General features: G+C 34.6%; 1 protein-coding gene across 3 annotated transcripts in view; it reads right to left on the bottom strand.

The window, feature by feature from the left end:
* The window catches only part of LOC150094490 (uncharacterized), a 188,963-nt gene that overhangs the window by 84,381 nt on the left and 81,775 nt on the right, over window positions 1–22,807 (bottom strand). For all 3 annotated transcript variants that reach the window (XM_090412162.1, XM_090412163.1, XM_090412164.1), the window contains exon 2: window positions 11,862–11,977. In XM_090412162.1, the coding sequence (XP_090268288.1) occupies window positions 11,862–11,977 (116 nt within the window). The remainder of the gene's footprint in view (window positions 1–11,861; window positions 11,978–22,807) is intronic.

Below are 22,807 nucleotides of genomic sequence, written 5' to 3'. Positions count from 1 at the left end.
GATTTATTCGATGCATCATCCTCAGTTACTCAAAATGCTTTCAGGAATCCATTACGGGCTTAACCTAAACATTAATATCTGTGCATTAATGGAACTCCTATCTGTATCCATTTATGTAATATACACGTAATTGGGTATGTCTTATTAAGAACAGATTTTCTTCAACGTTTCCTTCTAAATATTAGTTGTTTTTATAAAGTTAAGAATTGGTAATACGATGCATATCAGTATAGTATATTAGATTCATATTCTTATGTCAGATATTATCTTCGTTACATATAACACAAATTATAGCAAAAAACTTCACTGGTCATTCGCTGTCTCACCTGAAGTGAGGATTTAGGCAGAAGAGATTTTTACTCATTTGAAAATACCCCCTCCGCGCCTAGCGGGAGGGATGCTCGCCAACTCCTGTTCAGCCTAAACAGGAGTCCCAAGATTACGGTAACATTTAATCCTATTTCTTTCTTGCAAAATAACCTTAATTCCTGATTATATATCACATTTCTTTAAAGTGCTTTAATAGTGATATGATCAATGATTAATTGGCAGTCTCCAACAATCTTTTTCATGTCTATTGTTCGATCTATTTACCTTTAAAATTTCGCGTTATTTTTGTTAAAAATTATGTTTATGCTAACAGTTCAGCTTCTTATCGCTACAGCCGATGATTAGTCTTCGATGGTTGATCCATGACTAAAATGGTTTAACAAAAATACTGAACAAGGGGAAGGGTTAATCCCCGAACGATGCTTAGCATCGCCAACGTTCAAAGTTAAAATGTCAACCCGACAAGACCATCCTTCGAGACCTAGCAAATGGCCACGCCCCAAGGCTGTTAAGTTCTAACTCTTAGCCGAGACCAGGGCGATGCGTTCGTTTTTTTTCTTATGGAATTATAAGTGTTACTTGCAAGGAAGAAAGGCTGTTTGGTAGTTTAACTTTTTTGCAAAAGCGTTACATAAACTCTTGACTAGTATATGAAAGGAGTGAAAATGTATTCGTTATTGTAAGAAAAGATTAATGGGTGATTGACAAAAGAAATATTGAAGAAAGCACCGTCACAGGTGGAACAGTACTACATTTTTCTGGTTCATGGAGAGCTACGTTCATCAAACGTAGGAGGAAACCATCAACTGGCCAAAGTGAATGGCTCCCCTAAAGATTGCAAGAAACAGAATTTTGGATATATTTGCAGTCGAATATCCAACGTAAGAAAAGATTATGACAGAACTAATCTTGATAATATACTTCTACGAATATGCAGAAAAAAGATACTAAGAATAAAGTCCTACTTATTTAAGATATCCCACAAAATAGCAAACCACAGATTAGTACACATGCAATGGACAGGCATAAGGTCAGTGGCCTCCTTAGCCTTAGCTGTTTCTATGGTAATTTCAATCAAACGTACCTAAGAAATTCTTCTCGGAATGAGTCGATAAAAGAAGTTTAAGCATTCGGTTACTATGATATGGATTTCGCTTCCTGATTCGAGTTTAGAATCGTTCATCGTGTGGAAACTAAGTCGAACTAGTAGCAATAATATCCAAAACACGTTCTGAAATTTATAACCTAAGGGCAGTAATCAAACTACAACGTTAGGATATATTCTAGAAAGAGCATTCTATGACTTCATGCACAACTTCACTGGTTTCCTTTTTTTTTAAAAAACTTTGTTCCTTATAAGCTATCCCTCCCCCGCAATGAACGATTCAATAAGTTGGCTGCATCACAGCCCAAAGGCTTCAAAGCAAAGAAATGTCTGAAGACGCCCTTTCCAATACTTTTTTTTTCATCCTGACAACTGCTTCAATAGTTATTGCTGTTTCGTTAGAGGTCAGAGAGCAGTTTGCCATTAATACGTTACCATCTTTTATTTGGTTTCCTTTGACTTGTGTAGTAAATGTTATTATTTTTAGGAACAGAGTAAAACTTGTTCAGAATAAAAATTCTTCCTTCGCATCGCACAACAAATCATCTCTGGGTACATGAAGAGGATCGTTAGGAAAAGTCATCTGTATAGTCAGCAGTGTAGCACATTCACTGTCTCGAAGAGAGCTGAGGGTAACAATTTAGACATATGTTAGCATATCCAACACTGATACGATGAGTTTCCAGACATATATAACACTTTGCAAATTTCAAAATTATTTTCTAAACTTTCGAATTCCTTACGTTGATGTGTTATCGAAATGCTATTAATTTATCATAACAGGAACTGTGCGTGTAAGTTTAAAATTAAATATGTTTTTGATAGTATACCTGTAAGTATAAACCGAAATCTCAGAAAATATACAGTTCTACTAATATATTGTAACGGCTTTTATGATAGCAACTTTGAAATCGACTGCGAGTTAAAACAAACAAAAAATATATATTCCTCCCCCTACACACACACACACTTACATCTGCAACCTGTGCAAACCTTCCCAAAGGTGCAATTCTTTTGAGACACAAACTCTAGATATCTCACAATAAGTGACCAAAAAGCCATTACGAAAGTAGAGAACTGGTAATTTTCCTTTCTACAGTAATTTGTTGAATTGATTGCGCCAGATGTCACTGGAACAGCAAACATGTTAGAATGTTGAGAAGAAGTTCACAACAGAAGAAGTGGTGGCGGAGAGAGAGAGAAATAAAAAAAAAGACGATTTCTGGAAAAAACACTTGAAATTTGTTGTCCCAATTACAGCATAGAACTCGAATCTTTACTGGTAATGATTGATGACAAGTGGTACTACGTTCAGTAAATCCAATTATCGTTAAAGAAAACATTTTGGTATGCTGAAGTGACATTAGCGTAAAATACTCTAAATGGTTTAAGAGAGAAAAAACTAATCCAATTTATGCTTTCCTTAAATGGAAAAATAACTGCAAACATCCATCTATCTAAAATTCCGGGCGTGCAATTTGCTAGTGTGCGATTCCCAAACTCGATTAAAAAAAAAAATCATGCTGACATTACTAAATAAACCGTATTTCCCTTTCATCGTTTTCTCTCGGTATATGAGCGTGCAACTATGTGAATAACAGTGAATAAAATAAACGACTTCGTTCTGGTAACGAAAACCTGATAAGTATCAAATGATATCACTGGAAATTAAACATGTGTGATATTTCATTCATTTAATATTCTTAGTGATTGAAATTTGGGTATCCAACGAACGGTAATATCACAAACAATAAATGTGTCCATTTTTATCTCAACTTTATCCCTCAAATATTTCAGCATATATAACACTGCAGCACAGTGAGTGTGCCAAGAATTAGATAAGTCAAGAACTCTGCCTGGGGAAGCTACGCTCAACAGTGAAAGCCATCTACTACAGCTGATGTCAGTTATAACTCTTTACATAGATTTTTATATTAACTCCATCCACGAAAGATTGAAAAACCCATTGTATGTTTTACGTACTGTGAATGGTTTTAGATTTAGTAATCCGATTCCCCTGTTGATCCGAGAGAAAAGCTGCTTGTCATTCCGCTAATCAAACATCATTCACTCGCAATCCCCGTAAATCCTAGAAACAATCTGGAATCAAGGTCTTTAAAGTGAGATTATGCACATGCCTACCTATTCAACAAAACTGTGATGTCTTTTAGTCTCCGATTATCTTCATTATAGATAGTGTTATTCTGAGAAGACTCAATTGCTGTCACAAGAATTTCTTGAAGATGTTAACCCAAGAATAAAGACTTCTATTTTTGCACTGCCTGCGTAGATGCTAACGCACTTGAGATCTGGAATTTATTGTCTTTAGTAATAGAAGAGAAAGTCAGAGTGTATTTTAATGCAATTAACTGACTATGTTCTATTGATCAAACTTAAGAGATGATTAAGAATGGTAGCTGAGAGCATTTATAGCAACAAAAAGAAGCAACAATCAAATAAATTTAAAAAAAAAAACGTCTTGTTGACAAAATAGTGTTAGCAAAAGTACATTAGTTAATCTTCATCATTATTATACTTTAACAGTTGTTTAATTCTTTTAAGTATCAATCTTGAAATTCAAGAGAAGTTAGTGTACTACATAATCGGTGATAAGGAAGAAATTCTCCCTTGCAACCAAAGCCAACTCCTCTTGACTACTGAATCCTAACTATAAAAGCCACTGCGGAAATTGGAATATTTTAATGAAGAATTCATTCAAAAATGTAAAGCGTTTAAAATATTTCGGTCAACTGAGGAAGCTCCCTTCGCTCGCCAATGCACTGTTCAGTTGGAGTTAGGCCACGACTTCATTGTGCTTTAAGTTTGTAGTTATCCGAGTCACTCCTCGTTATCGCTTCTTGCGTCATCCTTCAAATTCTTATCGTTCCATGATATACACACAACAAATAAATACTAAACGTTTAATATGTGAATAAAATGTTTATTTAATGATGAGTCTGTAAAACATTTTTCACGTGTTGTTTGTAGGAAGATTTAAGTCTTTATCACACATTACTGACATAATCTCCAACATGTAAAACCACTAAATCTAGTTATGGAGGTCGCTTATTTCTATCTCATCTCTTGGCAATAATTAATTCATCTCTTTCATATTGCGTTTATTTCAATGAGGAACAAACTCCTTGTGACATTCTTATAAGAACACTTAAAATAATCGATGCATAAGCACGCTGAAGCACAGGAATTGCAATTAAGAATATTAATTAGTTACAAATTATAACTAAATTGCTAAAATTCCCCAGGGATAATATAATATGAAGTGAAGCAAATTAGAAAACATGATTCTAAAACTTAAAATTGTAGGCAATTCCCATTTTGATGCGCACCTCCATTGTGTCATCTAACGTTAGGAGGCAAATTCCCTGGAAATGGTGTTCGGGTAGTGCAGTAAAATTGAGAAAAGCAACACGTATATCTCTGTAATATTGTTAATGGTATTTTTATATCACTTTAGTCATCCTTTCAAGGTGCATTATGATTTAAATTAGAAAACAACTCTGAGTTACGAGCCGATGTTTACAGGTTCGTGAATACCCAAACCACATGATTGATCATGAAATTTATTCAACCAGGGAATATTATCCAGGCTTAATGATATTAATCAACTTTATGTTCAAATACTAAGCTGAATCAAATACACAGATGCATAGTTTAATTAAATGGCACAATTCAATAGAAGGGGTTTAAATGGTTTGAGCTATTTAATTACACTCTCTTTGATCAAATTGTTCTTCGATAATCCATATGGTCTAAGTACACTCAACTATTAGAGCTTTACATTTGACCTGCTCTTTAAATGATAGTTGAACGGTCGATGGTTATTCCTATATGCTATAAGTGGGTATTTAAATTAACCATAATTCATTCTCTCACAGGAGTTTATGCGGAAAACTATTTATTGATTTAACCGTAGTAAGTGATGCAGTTAACTGCAAATGTTTCTGTGAGCGTGCTTTGCTTCCGTTTAACATAAATCACAGATGGTTATTAAAATTTAACTTACGATAAACTTAACTTCTCCGATTTTATGGATTGACAAGCTCAACAAAATTATCTCATAAAGCATTCGTTTCTGTACACTAATGTAAGAGCCATTCGTTCTCAAGTGTATGAAAGAGAAGGCAAATATTCCATTATTTTATAAATTCAGAAACGATAGTTACTCTTAAATCCCAGAAGCTATTTAAATATTGAATATTTAAATAAATTAACAGTAATAAAAATTGGTGGATGAATTCCATCGCTCTGTGTGAAACCATCACCTTCTTTTATTAGGATAAAAATGGGAATAGCCATTGCTGTCATGAGACATACTGCATCAAATAACAGAAATAATAATTTCGGGGCTAACGGTTACATCAAGTGTCCTCTGGTCTTTAAAAATGTCTTGTTGGATTAGATTTTAAATCAAGGAAGGTTGAACAACGTCTCAAAAATTTTATATTTTGAGATTAACTTAGTGCATGAAACGAAGTTTTGAACACTGTGGCATGTATAATTTTTATTGAAGTAAAAAATGAGGATGCATACATATCATTTTAGGTCACCAACAATTCGCCGATCTTAACCTGTATTTAACTGTTTTTTAAAGGTCCTTGAAATGAGACTTTGATCGCGCTTTAGTAAAGATCGCAAGAGGCATTTATGCGCACGCAATGCAAGATGAACGAAAGAACAATTTACACAAACCTAATAAAACATGATTTTTCAATCTGGATAAAGGAAAAATCTTTCATTAGTTCATTCGATGGTTTCTATTAACTGAACCAGTTAATCGTGGCATAAACGCCCATTATAATATATGTACTTGTGTGTGTATTTATACGAGTACACACCTCACATGAGACTACAAAAGCTGCAGCGTAAATTATGTGGGAGGAAGGCAGTATATAACACTAAGACTCTCGCTCATGAATGTACATCCCCTCCCAGGAATTGAATACTATTAAATTGAAACTGCATTGAATGTCTACCAGGTTCTATATTCGAGTTAAAGGAATATGTTGTTTCACTAGCTAAATAACAAAATGCAAATGTTTTACTAAAGTGCAATTTAATCTGCTCTATAATATAAAATGATAAGCTTTTTTTTGTAATGTTTTTGTGTAACGTTTTTTGGCAAGTTATTTGAAACTCAGGGGCTACCCTGAGTGTCGAGTCTTCAAAATTCGAGTCATCAGAATTCAAGGAGAACTGGCCTACCAGTCCGCAACTCGGGGGGGGGGGCATAGGCACCAGGGGGAAAAACCCCTGTTTTGAGTTTTCAAAATTCGAGTCATCAAAATTCAAGGAGAACCGGCCTACCAGTCCGCAACTCGGGGAGTTGGGCGCCATAGGCGCCGGGGGGAGGAACTCCCACTTTTCGAGTTTTCAACGGAACTCGGGGGAGGATGGGGGGGGGGCGCTAGTACCACTGTAAAATGCCCAAAAAAATATTTTGATAAAGAATAAAAGAAACAGGAAATCTCTCAATTAAAATGGTTGTGTTTCTTTTTCCGCTTTGGCATTGGTTTCGCTAATCAATTACAGCTCGTCAAATAGAAATAATTCAGAATGCGGCTTCCTTTCCTGGTTTAAATTACATTTCCTTTAATAAACCAGCGCGACTGGGCTATTTGAGATGGAAAAGCAACTTAGTTAAATTGATAAAAGCGCATTTATTGAATTTGTGTTCATTATACGAATTCTTTCTGAGACACTGCATGCAATTCATTCGAGCAAAACATCTCTTACTATTCCGTTTAAGTATGTTGTTCTCAAAGAGCGAACGGAATATAAGGACGTTTCTGTAACGTAACCGACGACTCGTTAGATTGAGTTTGAAAGACAAGAATTCAAATGTCGTTGTAGTACGAATGTAACATTTATAGCAGCCCTTCAACAGAAAGGGAACTTGCTAGTCCATAGGAAGAAGGTTTACTATCCTGAAAAACATCTAATCCAGCTTTAGAACACAGACACTTTTGAGACATAACAATAACAGTCTTGCCTGAATTGATTCTGAGTGATCTAATAAACTAACTCATAAGTTGTAACTGCTCAAAAAACACCCGATAAAGTCAAATGGGATTTATAAAGAACCGCAAAACGAAAAGTCGCGTCAGCCAAATGTTCCTCCTTTTGGTCTAAACTGATCGCAATTTGTGTCGAAGGTTCTTCCTAGCATCACATAATTTGTTACATTAATAATATAAGTAAATCACCTACCATTACAAAAGAAGTGAATATGATTTTTAGTTCAAGATCTATTTAGAAGACTAGTCAATTTCTGAAAAAAGTTCTACCATTTCCCTTGATAGGATATCTCCAAATTGTTATCAAATTCTCCACAGGGATCTTGCGTCTCCCCTCCCAGGTTGTCTACCCGGCATTCTGTATGCATCAGATTCGAAAAATGGAAAATAAAACGGACTGGCATCGAAATATTCCCCCACTACTTTCAAACTCATTCTTATCAAAAACAACGGAGACGATAATCAAGCTCAAAACTTCATCACCAGTCAACAATAGTATGGAGAATATGGATGTACCACCTCTCTCGATTTTCCAGATCTCCTCTTTTACCTATGTCAACTACCTCTAGCTTTTCCTCGCTCAAATACCTATTTGTTTCCAAACAAACTTGATTTTTCGCTCAACGATTGTTCAACTGCTACGATTTGGTACATATCAAATTCTTCAACCTTGGAGTACTGTTGCTATATTTGAGGTAGTCCACCAAAAATAAGGTATGACGCTAATCAAAGGAGGACGATCCAGTTAATGACTTCCCCTCTCAAACATTAATTCCAAACCACTTTCTCGGACTATTCTTGCGTTATTTCTCTTCTATAGAAATTTTAATGGGCAATGCATTACAAAATTGACTACCATTACTTTTTCGCATTCTTTCGGGGTCCGTAAAACATGCGCAGGTAGTGATCCACATCCATTTACTGTCCACCTTCAAAACTATCAGCTCTCATCAGCCTATCTCCTTTATTTGGGAGTGCCTTCCTCACGCAGTTTTCTGAAAATATTCACGAAAATAAAACCAACGATTCTTTAAAGTTGCTGTACCATACTCTGTATAGAAGTTTGTGCAAAATGTGGTTATAAAATCGTATTAGGTTCTTTCGATGCCATTTTGCTCTTCTGCTGTTGTCGGCAATATGCTTTTCTTCAGATTCCTACCAATGGAGAATGTTCCATCGCTTGCTTGCATATATTAATGCGATCCACTCGTGGGCGCAAATTCTATCCACATTAGTCGATGTCACGAAGGTTGCATTTTTTCTTTAGATAAACTCGTTTTTTTTTCATTGCAAAGCAGGCAAACTGTCCTTAAGTACACATTAGAACACAACACAATGACATATAGGTTTTCTCTAGGAATTATAACTAGTCGAAACTTTCCTATTTGACAGAACATGTAGTGTTCCAACGATCGAAACGCTAAGAAATAAGAAATTGTTTTAAATGCGGATCCCCTTGCCATTATAAAACGGAGGGTAGTAGGCTTTTCGAAATTGTAAATTCAAATCCACTATTAAGTTGACAGAACTTAATGGGGATAAGTCAGCCTAGTTGTCCGAGTAGTTAGCGTATCAGCTCTCCAACCTGTGCGTTCTAATTCCGCTGTGGGAACCGATGTATGGAACTGTTTTTTTAGGTGGGAGATGAACTTCATCACTCAGTGTGAGAAAAATGCCTAACTTATATGAGCGCCTGAAGTGGCTTGAAAAAGTTTCCTGTTGGGTCTCTAGAATAGGGTTTTCAGGACTATGTAAAAATAATACATTTATATGCGTGTGTGTGTGTCAAAAATAGATGAAATCAGCTGCCAATCATACGAATATATCATACATTTATAAATAAATCTTTCGTGAATGGGAGCAAAAAAAAATACCCTGCTGTAATTTATATCTGCTAAGGTCTTTTAGTAGCAGACAATTATATTGCCAGGAGCGAGACCACCATCGTAATAGGTGTTATTAAGTGCTCGAAAACAAACATCTTTAGTCATCGTCAGACTAAAGGGAGAAATTTTACACTGTCTCAAGGGCAGCGTTTCTCAAACTGTGGTAACTGTACTCACAAGAATATGCATAAGATCTTTAGGGAACACAAGGCTCATTTTTGTTAGTTTTAATTTTTTACTTTGTATTGCTGTACTGTCGCAGATCAATTCTATAATTATTTGATAACTAAAATACTTAAGGAGTTTTTAAAAGTTTTTAAAAAAATGTGTCTTTTGGCATGTATCGAATGAGCTCCGTTAGGTCAGCATCTGTTAACGACACGATTGTCTTTCTACCCCATTCCGACTATTAGAATTGGTGTAAGATGACATTCTCATAAGATGACTAAATATTAACCATGTTACATTAATGTCATTTTGACTATACATTAATAAGAATATCCAGTTCTGTCAGAAAAAGTTGAAGTATCTTCTTGTCCTCCCCTAATTCATATTTTGCGCACTTGTTTGTGAATCTTAAGTCTTCTTTACGTGGAGCTATTTACATGTGGGTAAAAATAATAAATATAGAACTGTATTTCACTAAACGAACCTCACCCAAAAGAAACAAATTCATTCGTCTAAATCTTTTTTTTTTTATTATCGAAAGTTTAAATTTCACAATTTTTGTTTCAAATGCATTTATTTTGGATTTGTGTAACTAAAAATGCAATTAATAATTTAGAGAAAAAAATCGTTTCACGTGTTTGTCATTTATTATAACGCAAACTATCAAAATATCAATAATTATTCGTATTTGAAGGAAATATTACTTAACTTCTCTTAGATTGCTTTACCGGAGGGCACGCCGGTATTAATAAAATTTCAAAAGGGATACGCGGGTACTAAAAGTTTGTTAACACTGTCTAGAGCAGCGTTTCCAGCTTATCTAATCCTCATTTCACTTACGAAAATGTGCTGCAGATTTATAACCTTTTGATTGACTGGATGGTTGCATAAATTAAAATGGTCCTGGTTTGGTTCTCTCTTCTTGAACTCGCACAGACCTTCAGCCTTTATTACCAACATTTCCCCATTTTCTTCAATCTTAAAAACTTTGTCCTACTGCACAGTACTTCATCAAGGTTATGTTCTTAATTGAATACTGCCGCGAAAATCTCTTAGCCTACAGCATATTAATGTACTACGGTACTAAATACAATAGGCGAGCTAAAAATTAGATGAACTAGAAACACGGAACTTTTTACAAGCTATTTCAGGCCTCCGATAAACATCGCAGTAGTAGTAGTCTCATAATGAATGATAAATAAAATTTATTTCCCATGTGGGATTCGGAATAAACGATCTATTATTGTTTATTCCGAACTGATAGTGTACCCAGTGGTCAAGCAGTCAATAAATACGTCTACTTTAATCCTGTACCATCATTCGGAGTGTTCTCCTCTCCGCCCAACAAAAAAACACCATTAAAATCATTGATTTGTAGGGGTTGGAAAAGGGTGCTAAATGTGTGAATGAAAAACAACACCAGTTATCTAAACTGGGAAAAGGGATTCCTATTTCATACCTATTTTCCTGTACCTAAATATAGTTTGGATTTTCCTAATCTTAAAGAAAATTAGTGGGATAAAAGTCAGTATTCTAAAATCGAAAAATGGACAACCCAAGTTCTTTAATGAAAGATTTCTATCAATGATTCAAAAGATATTTCAGTGTCTCAATGAACACTAATTTCCTTCTACTATGTTCAGATTTTACTGTTTGCATCTAGTAGAATTTTAGAACTTATCTTGCTTCCTCCATATTACTTTGTTAAATAGCTACTCCTCTTGCTGACGCTGGATCTTTACTGTACACAAAATTTCTGCATTCCAGCGACAATAGCTCCATTCGAGTTGTTTGTTAAACGGTTAATCTGAACTGATGAATTGACTTAAAAATTAAACATTATTCCTTATAGGAAGTCCATAATAATAATAATAATAATAGAGGTAGGATATTTAATGTACCTGCTAGCATGAAAAAAAAAACACTTTGTGTTGTGCGATCTTAAAAGGTAGTACATTAGGTCCATTTGGCTGTCTGCATTATCAGACAGCCAAATGTCTGATAATGCATTATCAGACAGCCAAATGTCTGATAATGCATTATCAGTTAAGTATGTAAATCAGGAAACATAACTGCGTTTTTTAATTATGATAAAGTACAAAGTGCTTTATAATAATTAAAATAATATAAAATATGGTAATTTTAATGCAAATGACTGCTTTTTTTCTTTCGAAAACACTACTAAAACACTTGGGAGAAATCTTATCCCATACATTTCGGGGGAGTTACACTGCCATTTAATTCGTAAAGCACTGCACATAAAACAATATTTCATAAAATATCCCCAAATTCCTGTAGAAAACATTTATAACTAGATTAATATTTAGTTGAACTTACTTTATCCAGTCTCCTAGCTGAAGGTTTACTTGTATAAAACTAACGTTAGCTATGTGCCACTCATCCTCCTTCGTTAAGTTCGATATCCAGCAGGATTCTCCAGTACAGCATGCCATCTGGAACAAAAACAAAGAACTTACGGATGAATCCTTTCTTTGAAGTTTACACGGTGATCCGAATGCATTTTTGAAAATTATGGAGACAACTACCGCGTTTGAATAAAAACTTTAGTTTAATATAACTAAAATCTGCATTTGAATGTAGATTTTAGTTATATTAAACTGAAGTTTTTATTCAAATACGAACTTATGGATGACTTATGTCAATGCGCCCCCCCCCCCCACAATCACTGATGTGTTATGCCTTTCGCAACTACTTGTATATGGGACTGATTATAAAAATATACAGTTACTTAAGCGACAGGTTAACACTCGGTTATCCATTCCTGTTATGTGATTTTTTGGTTATTATGTGATATGGAAATTGCAAGTTATATCTAATTTATGCTTGCATGTTCGAAGGGCTAACAAAAATTTACCTTACAAGGTTAAGTACTAAAATTTGGAAAAACAAGTACAATCAAGCTAAGATACTCTTAGATAATCATGCGACAAGATGATTATGTTTAATGTAAATAAATTTATGCAGTTACTGTTATTTTGCTAATTTTTCCTTTTTCTTCTAAAAAGTTTTTTTTTTCATTTTTACCTCCAAGATAAGATATTTTATCTAATGCCAGTTCGTTCATTTCAACATTAATCACAGACAATATTGCATTTCAGTTAGAGTTACATAAAACAGTTGAATGGCAGTTACACTAAAATGAAAAGTTTCGCGCTGAAATTTATGTTATCATCCTTAATATGAAACAATAAATAAAAGGAGGACTGCTAGATACAAAGAGTAAGAATATTAAATAATTTAGAAAGACGATAAGTCAACTTTATATGCAAGTACAGTATTAGTCGAATATTTCTGCATGATTTTCACATACCTTGGAACTTCCTTTGTCTCTGATCTTACAATCGACAGAGAAATCGCTATTCTTGGAGTAGTACAAAGTTAACTTTTGTGCAACAACCAATCAACTACTAAGAGCTTCATGAATGTTCCTGCTCATCATACATTTCCTGGGCATAACTTCTAGTCTGTGGAAGAAGGTTTCTAGCAGGATCAATTCTCGATAACGACGCTCAGTTTCTTGAGGTGGGAAAAAGATTTATTTCAGGTGAATGTTTAGAATATATTATTCTGATTATTGAGGATGCACAAATCTCGAATACTGGGGACCATGAGAAAATCAGAAATAAATTTATAAGTAATCTGTGGTGTTGCATATTACTTTTTAAAGTTTGACACCTGGACAAAAGATAACTAAGAAGTTAATGACAATCTCACACAGCTCAATTAATTACTACAAAGAACTCGAATGCAAGTTAGTTACCTATTTTAAAGAAGCCAACAGAATTTCAGGGAAAAAAAGGCAAAGGATTGTACATCTAAATGGAAAAGAACAATTTAGTAGGTTTATTCTCCAAAGTTCCAAATGTTTCTTTCTACTTTCGCAACTATGCTTAAATTAACCAGTGATCTTTTCAGATAATTATTTAAACTTCTGTTCAACCAGTTCAGTCATAAAGTACACCCAGTGACCATTTCATTAGGTACACCTATCATTCATGGAATCCACCGCTTCGTCAGAAAGCATTACGCGATGTAAAAAATGTGGGTAGCTACCGGAGAATAGTTGTGTGCGCGCGCGAAAGAGCACAATTTAACTCAATAACGAGACAACAGCTTTAAGTGAGTTTGGGCGTACAACTAAACTGAGCGAAGACGCCTCTGAATTTCCACAGCAAACTGAAATAATTCGATAAATATAAACCATCAACACAACAGCAGTTCTCTTGCTAGAGGTAACTGATTAATGAAATGTCCACGAAAGGATATCAAGATCTTACAGTTGAACCACAATCGATTAAATATCAACACATTACAACATTGGTTTGCAAAGAAGCATATCTGAAGCCACAATGCTCCATACCTTAGTGTGGATGGATCATTAACAGACGATGTCTATCACAAAGTTTCAGTCCTATCAAGTAAATAACATGTAGGCGGAGATAACACCTGGAATGGAAAAAAAAACCGTCGGAGCGCCTGGTCATGACAAATTTTGGTCGTTATCCACGCTGAATGACGTAGCGACGATGGAGCTTAAAGAATATCTCAGAAGCGCTCTTTAAGTAACCTGAAATTAGGAACCGAAAGATTAATCCCTTTAATTTCAACTCTATTGTTTATCTATCTATCAAATCTATATATGACGTGTCAGCGCTGGCCTGTAACAAATTTAAATAGAGCCATGCAATACATTACAAGAGAACTGCTGCACTGCACTTAATCACTGTTTGCTATATCTCAATATTGATTCAAGGATCCCCAAAGGAGGGTAGAGACTGATGAGTCAGTCAACAACAGAACAATATTAGGTAAGTGTACTTAAGAGACTTGTTAATCAGCGTATATACTAACAGGCAGGTTTTATTTAAAGAATTTTAATAATTTACAAATTTATTTTTACTGAGGATCCATGTCTCCTATCTTCCAAAACACAACTTACGAAGTATTATTTTCTTCCGCTATGAAAATGCATCCTCTTGGTGCAAATATTCACTAGTTCTTTCAACAGCTGTAACTTCATTTATTTCCATCTGTTACCCTAGTGGAAATCTGAAACCTTCGTATTTCTTCAATTTAACCCCAGCGTAGCCTTTAAAGACGTTTTTCAAGAAAACAAGATGCAGACAGGCAAAATAGCTGTTTGCAGTCAGGGCGCTCGCATCGTTACTTCCACTTGCATACAAATCTCGTTATCTGCATGAGAAACTAGTTCTAGCTACGTGCGATAATCTGCTTTTGTATGAAAAGGTTCCGATCAAGAGTGTAGGTAAAAACAATCGTGGAATACAAAACAGGTCATTTTACCAATCTATATATAGAGTGCAAGTATCTGCATCTGTTGATAAAAATCTGTGTTCGAAAACACAGTAACATGGTATTTGCATCCCCATTGATTCCCAATGCCAATCTCACCTTGTAGACTTTGAACTGCGTAACCAACTATGATCAATAAAAAGTTATTTGAAGCTATGAAAGAGATGTTTTACAAATGTTTATTCTAATGTTTATTTGTCTATACTCCACGTTCTTTGATAATTAAATGAATATAACTCGAAAATGCTGTTTATGTTTACCTGATTCCCTTCTGCAAATATTCTGACAATATTTGCAGATATCCTATTTTGAACTTCGCACACATCCCCGACGTTTAATTTTAGTCGTGATGTCATCCCGCCTTCTGCATTTCATTCTCAACTTGGCTATTAAAGAAAATTACAAATCACGCTGCAGATTTCGAGAATCAGAATAATGCAGGACCTCATATTTGCTAGAACAGAATGAAAAGAGCAGGAACATTGTTATGGAATTAGCGGTAATACCACTTTGAGAAATTTGTCAAATGAGCGTCCAGCAAAGATATTCGAGAACTAGCTTCCAAAATAATTACTTTTGGTTGCATTGAATTCTACAACTTATCACCTGTAGAGCTTGCCTGGTTGGACTGAGAACTATTTGCAGTTATCTCAGCCAAAAGCTCAAACTGTGGAATGTACTAATGCATTCCGGGTGATATTTAAAAATCATCCATTCCGCAATTAAGCGTGTTTATATGTTGAAATAAACACATCAAAGAAATGGATTATTAGGGGAAAAAATAATGGCATTCGTGTATATAATAAAGGCGTCACGAGCAGAGAAATGTTGCTTATTACAAGATTCTATTACGAAATATAAAATTTTATTAAACTCCACATTGTTTTTAAACCCGAATAAGAAACTCAAAGATTGGAATCAGAGAGTTTCATGCCGGATATAGTATAATAAACTATAAAAGTATCGGTGACTACTAGCGTGAGCTAATGCAAGTAGTCCAAGTACGTAGTACAAACTCGGGCAACTCGCAGCAAAGATGGTAAAGTTCTTATCGCTATTCTTGGTATTTTCCATAATGTAAAACACATTTCCTAGGAAATCTATGTTGTTATTACATTATGGTGGGAGGTCACTACCCACCAAAATAGTGTTTTACATTATGGAAAATACCAAGAATAGCGATCAGAACTTTACCACCTTTGCTGCGAGTTGTCCTAGTTTGTATTATGTACTTGGACTACTTGCATTAGCTCACGCTAGTAGTCGCCGATACTTTTATAGTTTATTATACTATATTCGGCATATAACTCCGATTCCAATCTTTGAGTTTCTTATTCGGTTTTAAAACAATGTCGGATTTAATATCTCCTTAATTTAAATAATGTTTATATCGCTGAAATGAAGCTGGCTCTTTATATTAAACCAATACGATACGTAAAAATACAGAGAAGACAGGACTAGGCCACAATCATTCCTTAGCATAGGTGCTAGCTAAACAGGATTTTCTTCACATATTTTTTGGTCTTGATAGTCAGCTAGGTGCCTAATTATTTGTTGTAGATCTGATAAGATAACCTCATGCATAATTGGCCTGCATGCTCGATTTTCTAACTTACAAAGTCCTCAACCAAATATGATATGAAACTCGCATCGTTACTACAGAATTAGCCACAGAATAACTGTTCTGTCGACAATAATAATAATATAATACTTGGTTTGTTTCACGGATAGTGAAACAAACGAAGTTTTTTATCTTTTCTCGGATAGTGTAAACTTTGTTCACCGGCCCAAACATTTTGAAAATAAAGTCTTGAAAATAATTAAGAGAGAACACCTTGCTTAATAACAAAAGTGTTGTAGCTGATAATGGAAATGAATTATATTGGAGCTGAACAAGAAATGGTGAAACCCTTAGTTTCACTATTTCTTTTTCACAGAGAAATGCTCATAATAAATGACACAGGGTGCTGAAAATTGGGATTTTATCGTATTATCTGATTTCTGATACATTAGGCATTGCTGAGTTAGATGGTACAAGAATAATCATATCAACTCAGTCCTACTTGAAACTTTCTGCAACCATGAAGGATATTGATGATACGACAGTGCTTCACTCGGTGGAGCATAAAACACAAATCCATAATTGCATTTCGGCCATTTAGTCTTCATTCCAACTGAATAATAGCTGCAACGGAGGCTGATATCGAATTAAGGCAGTCACCTGAAACACAGAATATGAAGAAATATCATGCTTGATTCGCATTAAATATCAGAAAAAAGAAAACGCGATCAACTCTTTATTCCGCCGATTGCTTCTATACAACATTTTACGCTCTAATACCTCTTTGTAATATTTTTTGTAATTGTCAAACTAGCTGCATGATAAAAAATTCTGCGCTCTTATTAATATCGAGCAATAGTTGGCGTTGTTTTCTCTCCATTAAGATGCATTCCTTAATGATATGCTTCGACAACATCTGCTTGGTGTACATTATAGCATCTGTAACTCTTTGCTCCATGATATAACATAAGGATTTATAAATGTTTTAAATTTAACCGAAAACTACGAGGAATTTATTATTCTCTTTTATTCTTAGTTACCAAGAGCCTATCGAAGGACACCAATCTTTTCCAGCAGTAATCCTACCCATATATGATCGTGATGGAGGAGAACGGATAATGTAGGCAAAACATACCGTACGTACACACTTCCAGAAGGGTTACTTGGATACGAAGGTTACGTTAAATATACAGACTAACATAGGAATGCTTTTGTGGCTGGGATAACAGCCTGCCCGAGGGACGATAAGCCAATCTGCTAAAAAAAAAATAAAATAAAATAAAAAAGAAAAAGAAAACAGGATTTCAAAGACCAGAAGGATGAGAATCTACCAGAAACAGAATACGGAAAACAAAAATGAAAGTACAGAAACTGCGAATTTTATGTGGAGTGCACTATCGCTGTCAGAGAAAGCGGAATTAAAGACTATGAACACAATCGTATTAAATTCCACGCAGGATCAGAAACAACATGAAAAAACAAAGGTAAAAAACTAAAGTAACTCAGTAATCACTTTAATATATAGCAGAACAGAAAATCTTTGAAAATATGGCCAAGGAAAGGGGAATAGTTAAACATGAAAATATAAATGAACAGTTAAAGTATTAATTATATAAATCAAGCAACTAAAACTAAGGAAAAGATAGAAAATGGCAAAATTCTTAGTGTGAGGAAAACGAAACCTAGAATAAAGTAATGTTGGGAAGACTTCCAGAATATGACAGATAGAATAAATGAAAAGAAAATATTCCAATTCTAGACATACATGCAAGAATTTCATGCACATACAGAAACGCTTAATGAAGTAATAATTAAACATTTTGTTGTGTATCTACAATTATAGCTTTTATATATTCAGCTATTAGTATATTCCTTTTTTTAACAATTCTGCAGTGAAATAAGAATTAATAATACATTTAAAATGATATAAAATTATTTCATACATGATTCTGAGGAATATAAAATCAGAGAGTGTATAAATTAGCAAAGATTGGATGATATAATTGAACTAGTTTCATGATCGATACAGCAAACTAAAGGTAATGTAATCGAAGAGAATAACGACTATCAAAGGTTAATATAACGTATAAAATAAGAGTAAAAAACATACTAATAACACTGAAATTACTAAAAATGGAAAATTATCTGGAATAGATAAAAAAACGAACTATTAAAATGTGAAAAGAAATAATTAATAAAATAAATGTGATATTTCGAATGAAGTATATCAATGAAGAAAAATACCAAACGACTGGCGAAAGAGTTTGAAGACTTCAGTATTCAAAAAAGGAAAAACCAGCGAAAATTAAAAGAATAAATTATAATTAAAAATAAATGCTAAACAATCGGAAATTAATAAAGTATTTGGTTAAATCATCAGATGAGGAACAAGGATTCAGAAAGGTGTCGACAAATTTATAGTAAATCAAGTAGTAGAAAAACCATCAGAAATTCTTATAACCACCTTTATATGCGATTTATAGATCTTAGGGGTATTTAATAGAATGTAATTAAAATATAAGAACCACTTTAAAATTATAATGAGTGGCAAAAACAAACAGCAGAACTATTTACGGATATATAACAGCTGTATAATAAACAAGTATTGAAGACAAAATGCAGAAATTAAACTAATCAATGTCTTTTAAATTTTACTTTTCTTTATCGGAAAGGAGGATGAAAATATACAAGAAGAAAAATAGAAATAGAAATACAAATTAAAGATAAAAAGGTAAGAATAACGGGCTGTATAAAGTATTTTACTATCTGAAATGACTGACCTCTTTGGATTAATAAAATAGGTTTATAACTGCTTGATGATTAAATTCATCTCAAAAGACACACCAGAATACATTTAGTGCAGATGTTTCCAATAAGAAATTAAATTATTATTAGTAGGATGAAAAGTAATAGACGCAATCTACTAGAAAGAACAAATTACGGTTCCAACTATCTAATGACATTACAGACAATAATATTGGGAACTGGAATCATCCTATTAGGAGGTGGTCTGTAGTCTAACATTTTTAATTTATTTGCAGAAGATTCGTAATATACAGTAGAAATTAACCACACAAGAAATGACACACGCTTAAAACCTTGCCACTAGAACAAGAAATGACGGTTTTCGTAACACTCGTCTGTTCCAAGGAGTATAAATTTCAGTTTAATGAGAAAATGTCTTATCTGTCAAGACCGAACGACAGTTACCGCTTTCGTAAAGATGTTTCTGTCTCGTCAGTTCTAGTACACAAGTATTGAGTTTATTGCTTCCTTCTTTTCGTTGATTAGTTGGCAGCGGACTTCAAAAGTTTTTAATTGAAGGAGTTTTATGTTCAATTAAGCCACTGCAGTCTACTGAAGTGATGGCCGAAGCACGAAACTGTGGCGTTATTTGGTGCCGAAAACCTTTCAATAATACGAAGAGCATAAATCTTTCGTGCCTACGAAGCCAAGTCAATTGCGACGAAGCTCTTTGGTTGAAAAAATCCTTTAAACAAAGGAAAACAGTCAGGAGAACATCCACATTTCGCTCACGAAAATATATATTTAGGCATAAGATTCTTATTCTGAAAGTATGATTATGAAAGCCACTCTAGGTAAGTCGTGGGCCTATATAAGTACTGCGGATTATTATTAAAAACCTTTCAAACTTATATAACTGAGAACTCTATGGATTTCACAATGCAGGTGGTATATCTAATTGCAACTTGAAGTAGCAAAGAAAATTATTCTATTGAGATGTTTCTTAATCAGTTTAGAGACTAAGTTGCCTTAGACAAACGGTACTGTAAAATTTGTAATTGCATTCCAGGATCATTTTACGGTGGGTTTGTAATTATATATCTATTCGTTATCTTATGAGATCACTGAGGGCTAGAGAATTGGATGTTTGACCTAGCAGTTAACGTTAGTTCTGCGCAGCGAAGGGGATTTAGAAATGACTACAGGCCAGTGAACATTCTGTATTATAAATGCATAATGATAAGCATTCAAATCCGTTCTTAGGCCTATTAAAACATCAAGAAGTGGCATGAACTGGAAAAGTTTCAGAATCACGTGAAATGTTAAGACACATATGTGGTGAAGAAGCCATGTTGCACGAAACTTTCATGGTGGTTTGAAAAATACCGCGGCTTTAGAACGTTGTGACTGTATCCATCAGCCGGTGATGAACACTTCAAAGACCTGAAATTCGTTCGGATAGAAGCATGGCTATATTTCATTTCGACTGAACTTTCAACTTCAAGCAGTTCACAGAGGATCCCGAAAGAAAATTTGATCGTTGCACACTTCGTAAATTTGATCCAGCATCTTATTTCCCTGCATCATGCGAGGGAATCAAATTATCTGTTGTAAGAATGAATCGAACATCAAGCAAGTGAACATGGCTGTTTTTGAAAAGTTGTTGGTGGTGAGTAACCACTATTTACAACTACGACCCTAAATTCGAACAGTAATCAGCACAAACAGGAACTCTCTCCTCACAGGAAAAAAAAGCAGCTGAATAAAGTGACACTTTTAAACACTGAAAAAAGTAACACTGTTTTGAATTTTCAATGGATGCTATTTGCCTACTCAACATCGTAGAGTGAACTCTTTATCCTCCACATTCACGATTTATCTACGTTCTCATACCAAGAGCTCAAGATCAGATTATATCTGAAATCACGAACGCATATATCACTTTCATCAAGCATAGTAATTTAATCAATTTTAAGTAGTATATTTTCATGCATTTTATTTAACATTAATTCAAACAATTCTCCCCAAAACCTAGTGGGGAAGAAAACAAAACATCGCATTTCTAAGAAGATAAAGAAAAAAAGTAACATTAAATGAATGACAGAGGTCATAGCATATACATTATTGTTAAATCTCTTATTCAGCGATTGTTTTCTAACTAGTGAAATGAATGTTTCAAGAAACTAAAAAGGTTTATGAGAAACGGAAGAGTAATATTTTAATAACTCAGAAAGAAAGAAAATTTTTACTCTCATTAGGTATTTGAGTGGTACAATATGCCATAATAACAGCAAGTAAATGGATATTCCACTTGGTTATGACTGGGATTTTATGTGACGCGTGCTGAGCATTCATAAATCGCAGTGCAATTTGTCTGACTCAATGCGGATGTTTTAAGAATGTGTCGTGGTAATAAGCTGTTTCCCACTTTCCCCTTTTATTTGAAATGGGATTCCATGCCAAAGAACACATGAGAGATACAATCTTTCGAAGTAGCATAATTACCAGCGCAAGGCTTTCTTTGCTCAATCATCATGCACGCCAACGCACACTTTTTTAATTGAGCACTACTGCTACGCAAATCGCCTCGTGATCACAAAATCACCACCACCGCCCTGTCCGCGTTCCCAATTTAGATACTTTTCCGAGATGTGTCACCGAAACGGGTCTAATTAAGGTCACAAATTCCTGGAGGAGATATGGCCGCTATTATCTGCAGTATCCCGGCCCGAGGAAGTTTACCGTGCTCCGTTAACCACATTTGTTTCTTTGATTAGTGGTCCTATCTCCTCCACTTTATCCTCCTCATTAGGCCTAAACGACCTGCATCGTTATCATATTTCTAGCAAGAGCTCGAATCCACCAGAGAGTGTCCAAATCATTTTCACAAGATATTAATCACAATTTGTCTTCGTCTTTAACCTTCCCTGTGATTACCATATTACAAAGTTATCCTGTACCTCGCCCGACTTATGACAGTGCGTCTCCACCCTGTGTCACTCCTCCCTCCGAGAGGTGGAGTTTTATGTTGCACTTTGAAAACTTACTGTTCAACAAGATTACGTATCTCCAAAATCTCCCATTAACCGCACCTACCGCTACTAAATCGACCCGGTTGTTCAGGTAACGATTTACCTGCAAAGTTTTTCTTTTCCTAATTTCTCTTAATGACAGGGAAAGAACACTTTCATTTCTTGCACCCTTTTTGGCTTTCATTTCGACTAGAAAAATAATTAATTTCCGTGCGGCGTTCGTTAATGTGGACATCAAAGGAGACACAAAAGAAAAACTGTCTGTACAGCTGATAGTTAAACTATTATCTTCTTTTTCTTATCGTGATTTGTTTCGAATGCTTTCATAATACGTCAAAAAGGATTTCTTGATTCGGGTATTAATGACGCAATACAAAGAATAGCGACGAGTTCTTTTTCTTTGCTTTAAGCAATTTGCTATAGGAAAACCCAGTCACTCCATGAAGCAAATCAGGCGCTGTAAAGACATCAGTTAAAGTGGGATGTTAAGTGAAGATCGCTAATTTAAAATACTTTACTTAAAAGTAAGCAAAGGCAAAACTTTAAAGAGTTTTAGAAATCTCACAATAACAAAAAATCATTCCGATAGTCTTTTCAGAGTTACGTAACAG

This window comes from Typopeltis vanoorti, chromosome 22 (assembly GCF_054136105.1).
Source record: "Typopeltis vanoorti isolate ZY-2024b chromosome 22, IOZ_Tvanoo_1.0, whole genome shotgun sequence".
NCBI classification, from domain to species: Eukaryota; Metazoa; Arthropoda; class Arachnida; order Uropygi; family Thelyphonidae; genus Typopeltis; species Typopeltis vanoorti.
The sequence above is the reverse complement of the archived record's forward strand: the minus strand, read 5'-3'. Positions and strand labels throughout refer to the sequence as shown.